Below are 7,657 nucleotides of genomic sequence, written 5' to 3' on the forward strand. Positions count from 1 at the left end.
TGTACAGGTTATTTAGCATAGGTATGTAGGTATTTGAGTGAATCCCCCCACCCCTTGGCTTGTGAATTTCAGCAAGTCTTTGTTGAATAGCAAACTGTTGTCAGCTGTGTCGCCACTGAAGAGGCAGCAGCACCCACTGCTGATGAAAGAATGAAAAGTTTACAGCACCGGGTATTCCCAGGCGCTCTCCAAAACAAGTACTGACCCGTCCCGACCCTGCTTAGCTTTCGAGATCAGACATGTTCAGGGTGGTATGGCCGTAGGACAAGAACCTGGTTGCACACGTGGTATTTACAGATGGGAAAGCACGAAAACGGCAGGTTACATTAAAATACAACTGATTTTCTGTTCTACATGTAGTTATTGAAGTGACAGGATTTGAATTGTATACATTTTCTATAATAAATAGTTTAACTGACAGGACACGTCTCTAGATGTAGTGGGTGGCTCTTAAAAGAGCCTTTGAGTAGTTGACTTCACAGCAGTTTACTTGGAGCTGGTGTACTTGGTCACGGCCTTGGTGCCCTCAGACACGGCGTGCTTCGCCAGCTCCCCGGGCAGCAGCAGGCGGACAGCGGTCTGGATCTCCCTGGAAGTGATGGTGGAGCGCTTGTTGTAGTGAGCCAGACGGGAGGCCTCACCGGCGATGCGCTCGAAGATGTCGCTCACGAAGCAGTTCATGATACCCATGGCCTTGGAGGAGATGCCGGTGTCGGGGTGGACCTGCTTCATCACCTTGTACACGTAGATGGCGTAGCTCTCCTTCCTGGACTTGTTTCAAGACTTCCTCAATAATTAGGATTTTATTTTCATTTCAAAAAGCACAACACATGACAATATACATGTTTTATGGAAGGAATGCAGTTATCAGGCCAACATTTACAACTAGTTTAATATTTTTGAATCTATTCAAAGACATTGACGTTTCCAACATGTGAGAAATCAGATACAATAGACATTATACAGTTTATGGCAGTTTAAATATAATAACCATTCATCCTGAAGCTATCAGGAAACAAACTCTGCATAAACAAAGCAGACATATTTAACTAATACTAATGGTTATAATTTAAAAAAATAAAATAAAAAAAACTACTATTCCTAATATTAACTGTATAATGAAAGTCACATAATTTATAGCAGGTTTTTCAAGGATACATTTAATTGTGTGACATCTTAATTGGTTTCATATAAATATGTATCTTGTATAGATTTACCCTATGTATTTATTTTAGGTTTTTTAACACTGGCAAATAAACAACCTGAAGACTAACATACTTCTGGGGCACTTTAAAGATTTAGTTTATACTTTGCACTATTCATATATTTTCTTTATTGGTGTTCATTGTAGTATCTTACATTTAACCTTTAAGTATATTATCTTTTTCTTCGTATGGTAAAATAGGCAAAGAAATGTCAATATATGATTTTAATTATGACAAACTAAACACTTTGTTCTTTCACACACTCATCAGATCAACTGCTGTGGAGGAGTGGTTTACTTTTTCAAATTATTTTGTCTAATAGTAAATCAGCTATAGCGCACGTGTCTCCCAGCCTGGACCAATCAGCGCTGCCCTGCTCCGACCTTTCTTTATAAAGAAGCTGTTCACAGCCAGAGAGCATCTTCTTGAGCTGTGAACACAGAGGAACTGAAAAACTACAATGGCAAGAACCAAGCAGACAGCCCGTAAATCCACCGGAGGCAAAGCCCCCAGGAAGCAGCTGGCCACCAAGGCTGCCCGTAAGAGCGCCCCGGCCACCGGCGGCGTGAAGAAGCCTCACCGTTACAGGCCCGGTACCGTGGCTCTGAGAGAGATCCGTCGCACCAGAAATCCACAGCTGCTGATCCGCAAGCTGCCCTTCCAGCGCCTGGTGAGAGAAATCGCTCAGGACTTCAAGACCGACCTGCGCTTCCAGAGCTCCGCTGTCATGGCTCTCAGGAGTCCAGCGAGGCTTACCTGGTCGGCCTGTTCGAGAACACCAACCTGTGCGCCATCCACGCCAAGAGGGTCACCATCATGCCCAAGGACATCCAGCTGGCCCGCCGCATCCGCGGAGAGAGGGCTTAAACTGCTGCTGCTCCACAAACCACAACGGCTCTTTTAGAGCCACCTCACTCTTCACTGAAGGGCCCATTCCTCTAATGCAGGAGTTTCAAACTCACTCCATTCGGGCCAGATGCAGCCCAATTTTAAATTGACATTTTTCACATCTGTCTAGTATTCTGTAATCGTATACACTAAAGCGGGAACTATTAAGGATGATGGTAAAGTACAACAAAGTACTGAGTAGTAGAAGTACACAGTATTAGTTAGTGATAATTGTCCAACAGTGGTGGGATAGTCTGTTTTGACGTGGTGGTCTACCACAGGCTGTGGTAATTGTACACTCTGAACACTGCGGGGAGACTAGGACAAACTAGGATGTATATTCCAAAATCTTTATTAAGATAATGAATCACAATATCTAATACTAAGCAATCAAACAGAATTATGTACACAAATTAAAGTGTGTGTGTGTGTGTATTCATGCACACAGAGACGCTCTGTAAGTGTCTGTAGAAGACAAAGGGGACATGAAAGCGGGCAAATTCCCAAACTAACGTGTTGATGATGGTGTCGAGTTAAGATTTTAGTGTTCATGCGACTCTGTCTGTGTACTATTCCGTTCAGTGTGAATGAAACCATATCAACACATGTACATACTTTACAACAGTAGGCTATAGCAGTTCTATACTCACTTAGTACATTTGAATGATTACTAAACTATACTATTCCCAGTGGAGGTTCAGTTCATGAATGGAAAGGCTTCTCAGCGGTTAGCTTGGATGGTGAATCCTTTGAGATGAAGGAAGCAGCGGGCTGTCTTTGTTTTGCGGCATCTCGCCGGTCGAGTTGTTGTGTCTTTGCTGTTTACGGTCTGTTTGTTCTCTCCTTCGAACTACTCGTTGCTCCTATTGTGAAGGTTATCCGGCTGTTTCGCTCCATGCACTAAACTTGTTTACTTTGGACAGTCTGTGATTTAAAGATGAGCCGCTCTGTGAGATGTGTAGTTCTGAGCCACATGCTCCAAATAATAGGTCTCTGTGTTTGACCTTTTCTACTGGGTCCATACAATCTCAATTTACAGTGATCAGTTATTTAACAAATACTATATATTTTTTTTTAATTATTTAAATTATTATTTATATCGTGTGTTAATATTTTGTGTATAGTTTACTTCTTTGTGAGGGAACAGTGAGGTCGCAGACGGAGACTTGAGCTCAGCCAGAACAAGCCCCATCCCTGCAGTCACAGCGGGCTGCCGGACCTGTGTACCGGCAGCAACAGGGAGTTTGCAGCTCCCCGGAATAGACCATTGCCACTTGTGCCTGAAGTTACGCCGTTTCCCGTGCCTGCCGACAGCTATACGCTACGTGAAACCGCCTCCCAGTGTTGTTTCTGCCACTTTGAATTTATCTAATAACAAACTAAAAAACAGACTGACCATGAGTGTAATATTACAAGCGAGTCAGTCGCTGTACTTCTGAGGGCAGACTGGCACACACTGCCTCTCGAGGACCAAGTGGTGTTACAGACTGGACGGAGCGCAGCTAGTCAGACTGCTAATTACTGTAGATATCTCTGCAACACATAAACGTCTTTGACATTACGTCAACACTGTTTCCTCTTCTCATTCTGTTGATATTGTCAGTAATGTTTTCATTGTTTTAAGTTTAATCTTACACATTGAACCTTTACTGGTTTGCTTCAGTATGAACAGAACGCTTTTTTTTCTTGTGATATACTTTCACCATTCCCCTAAGGGTAAATCCCTTTTCTTAAGAACAATGCTAATCTAGTTTTGATATTTGTAAGAGCAAGATTTACTGATGACAGACCTTTTGACGGCTTGGACTTTAGAGAACACCGTCACAAAGTCGACAATATGTTACATTAGCTGCCTAATATGATACACAGCCTGTGTGTTTTATATATTTCCTTTATTGCAATGCTAAAAAACAAATAATGTTAATAAAATATAAAACTAAATATGTTTGCATTTGTTTCTTTTCAAACGTGTGGAGAATATATACCATATACTACATGTAATATAACAAATGTTGTTTTCAGTCTCTGAGTGTGGGTGGCGTGAATAAAGATGCTTGTCATGTTGTGGCAGCGAACGTCAGAGCGTTAATATGCTAATATTTTAAGAAATGAGAAAGGTCTCAATTACTGTTACTATACACCTATAAGATTTTTTGAAAGGGGGGCGTTTGTTTTATAGGCTATGCTATGTTGTTAAACAACCGCTCTGGTCGGGACTTGATCAGCAGTAGTAGCAGAGCTAACACCTGCATCACTGCTGCTGGATTCAGGCTGTGTGCGATTACAAAATGCGATATTTTTGCCTGAGTTTCCAAGCATTGGGGTCGACATCGCTCCATTTTTGACTTTCATCATGCAGTTTGTAGTTCTCTCCTCTCCTTTCCTCCACTCTGGTGTATGTGTGTGTGTGTGTGTGTGTGTGGTGTGTGTGTGTGTGGTGTGTGTTGTGTGTGTTCAGGAGCCTTTCACGAACAGGAGAGACTAAATATTTAAAAAAAAATATTTATTATTATATAGAAATGTTATTGTTTAACTTCAATCTCAATAATTTAATTTAATAGCAGCCTAATAATAAAGTTTGAGAACCACTGCTCTAGCGACATCATTAGGTTGGTATATAGTGCAATATATTTGCAATTATTGAATGGATTATCATGAAATTAGGTATAAACATATATGTTCCTATCAATAAGTTTACTCCCTACTAAATCTGCCAGTTTAAAAGAAAAATATGACATTAGATAATATGTGACAAAAAAGAAAGTTGCACACATATCTCACTCATTAGTCATAAATCTAAACCTTTAGTTTTGTATGTATTTTTCAAGATTGAGGCACCATCGTGACATAGGTCACCCAAGGTGAATAGGAAATAATGAAAATAAACTAAAGAAAAGGATACTTAGGCAAATCATTATTTTCGGTAATGAGAGTCACTTTCTCCTGAGTAGTAAAATCACTGTTAGAATATCACGTCTTCAGTAAACTGATCAGCTTACATCACATGAAAAAAGATTATTAAATGCCTTTAGCATGAGACTCAGATTGTTTCAATAATTCTAAGAAAATAAGACTTTAATCACAGGAATTGTCCATGCAATGTTCTCTGCTTTATCGTTACCTTCATGATCTTGAAATAAAGCTTCTCATGCTCCTTCTCAGATATGACCAATCTTGTCTTGAGGTTATCACCAGTCCTCTGCAAATGCCCTCTTATTTTTTACGCGTGTAAATTACAACTCTCAATAAGACTGGAATAAAATGTGTTTTGCCGATGGTTAATGACTCTCAGTATCCAGTCAGCTGTAAGGGATAGACTACACTATGTGAACCACTCACCCCATCAGTCTGCGCTACATAGCGGCATAGATGATCTTCACACTGTCCTTCAGTTTCTTTGGCTCCTGAATGAAGCCAACGCAGCTATGAAGGTCAGACTTGATCCGCTTGAGATTTGTCTCCAAGTCTTTTCATCTGGTCACAGAGAAGAGATCAAAGGTTATTCGTTTTTCACATCTGTCTCCTGCCCATATATAATTGAAAAGGGTTATTTGTCGCTATAATTGTTCCTGCTGTCCAAACTTAAACACAGGGGTACATCAACTAATTCTAAAGTTAAAGGAATACTTCACCCCCAAAATAATCATTTGTGTATCAATTACTCACCCCGTGTTACCTTGAATTGTTGAAGAAAACTGGTAAAAGATTCCAAAAACAGAGAAAATTCTTAATGAAGTAAATGGGGGCCGCGTTTAACAACTGCAACAATTTATAACGTTTCCGCATAAACAGTCTCACGCTGCCAGTACTATTTATGTGGAAGTGTTTTAAATAGTCAGGTTTTTGAGAGAAATGCATATGTTGTGTTTGGGAAGTAGAGAGCATAGGACTGGATACATGAGACCTTGGATTATACTGCACAAAGTTGTGTGAGAGTTTGTAATCAAATGTTTTGATTAAGTTTTGCTGTTGTTGAACGCCCCCCATTTACTTCATTCATCAGGACTTTTCTCCGTTTTTGGATTCACGGTAGAGGCATTCAGATAACATGGGGTGAGTAATTGATATACAAATACTGATTTTGGGAGTGTAGTATTCCTTTGAGTTTAAGCTAATATGAGTCTTTTTGGTCCAAAATGTTGTGTTACTTTCCCTCCCCAACTGCTCAGCAAGGAAACACATATACTCATCATCATAATTTTCCTGCGTTGACATGTGAAAACGTCTGCTGGAAAAGGGTCTATCCCCACAAACATCATGGGTATGTTAACAGATATTAATTACACATTTGATACCACAGAGAAACACTGTTATTTCAACTGTCAGAGTGTAAAATATCAAATTAAACACATTAGTTTAATGTGAACATCTGCCACCTCTGCCTCTTTACTGTGAGAGGAGAAAGAAACAACACTCCAGTCAACATCTGACAATATCATTTTAAATACTGTTTACTAGGGGAAAGTGCATGTAGAATGGGTATATCATGTAATCCTATGTTGGTTGCAGCATAGAAACCCAGTGTTAGTGTTAGTCATCTGCTCACTTTCAGCTTCTCCTTATGGATCTCCTTGTCCCTGGTGCTCACTTTGAGCCTCAGGTCAGAGACCGTGATCTTCAGCTGAGAGTTGGTCTTCTCGATTTGCACCAAATACTCAAAATGCTCAAACTGTCAAACAGGGGAAACAGCACATCAATGTCACACTGTCCACACTGCCACACACCATTTATGTTGTCAGACAAGATGTCTATGTTAGTACTGTGACTTACAGTAAGACTTTTCTTTTAAAATGACTCAAATATATTCTAATGCAGGACAGAGGGTGTGTTTTTACACGTTGGACAACACTGGATGTTCACTTTATTTCAACATCTTTCATCATTATGTTCAATAAAATGATAAACACACTGCATTTTAACTTTAACACAGCACATTATGTTTCCTTTAGTATGTAACACTAGTACAGAGTAACTGAGCACAGAATATATCAACAATCAGTGGAGACATTTCAACTATGCCAGTGCATGAGAAGATCTAGGTCGCTCAGGAGAAAATGGATATTGTGCAGAAATGGTGAACAAGACACACAGCAGGTCCGTTTAAATGTAAACACAAATATTTATTCTCTTTAGAAAACAATTAGAAAATCACAGAATTATGCTATTTATTTGATTAATATTGTGTTCCTATATTTTTAGTGTTATTATGTATGTATAATAATCCCCAATAATTTTAAGATAGTGGCTTTATGTAATTATTAGTAGTTAAACTATGGGTTTAATTTAGAACCTGTTTCTTTAACTCAATGTCTTATTCACGACTCTTAAAATGAAAGAAAACTTGCATATAACAATACTTCTATAACAATTAGAACTCTTCAACATTAAACTCAGTATACATACAATCAAATAATCACTGTCATTTAGAACTAATGGTATTCAGTAAATCTGTTATCTGCTAATAAATGTGTGCCGAGGGGTGATTTGTGCTATTAATGTTACTTATGAACTTTGGTAATGTCAGGTAATTAATCCTGATCTTCATTAATCCACACTGGAAAGAC

The 7,657-nt window shown here is 39.3% G+C and overlaps 1 protein-coding gene and 1 pseudogene across 1 annotated transcript; one reads left to right on the plus strand and one right to left on the minus strand.

Annotated features, from left to right (window-relative positions):
• Positions 1–92: 92 nt before the first annotated feature.
• On the minus strand, positions 93–768 carry LOC115005879 (histone H2B 1/2). Its single transcript, XM_029427851.1, has one exon. It carries the CDS (start codon positions 730–732, stop codon positions 487–489), a length of 246 nt encoding a protein of 81 aa, XP_029283711.1. The 5' UTR covers positions 733–768; the 3' UTR covers positions 93–486.
• An 891-nt stretch (positions 769–1,659) lies between these two features.
• LOC115005878 (histone H3-like) lies at positions 1,660–2,072 on the plus strand (annotated as a pseudogene).
• The last annotated feature ends 5,585 nt before the right edge of the window (positions 2,073–7,657 follow it).

Source organism: Cottoperca gobio, unplaced genomic scaffold, assembly GCF_900634415.1.
Source record: "Cottoperca gobio unplaced genomic scaffold, fCotGob3.1 fCotGob3_384arrow_ctg1, whole genome shotgun sequence".
NCBI classification, from domain to species: Eukaryota; Metazoa; Chordata; class Actinopteri; order Perciformes; family Bovichtidae; genus Cottoperca; species Cottoperca gobio.

Excerpts from the sequence above, each read along its gene's own strand:
- LOC115005879 (XM_029427851.1), bottom strand. The coding sequence starts at position 732 with ATGAAGCAGGTCCACCCCGACACCGGCATCTCCTCCAAGGCCATGGGT.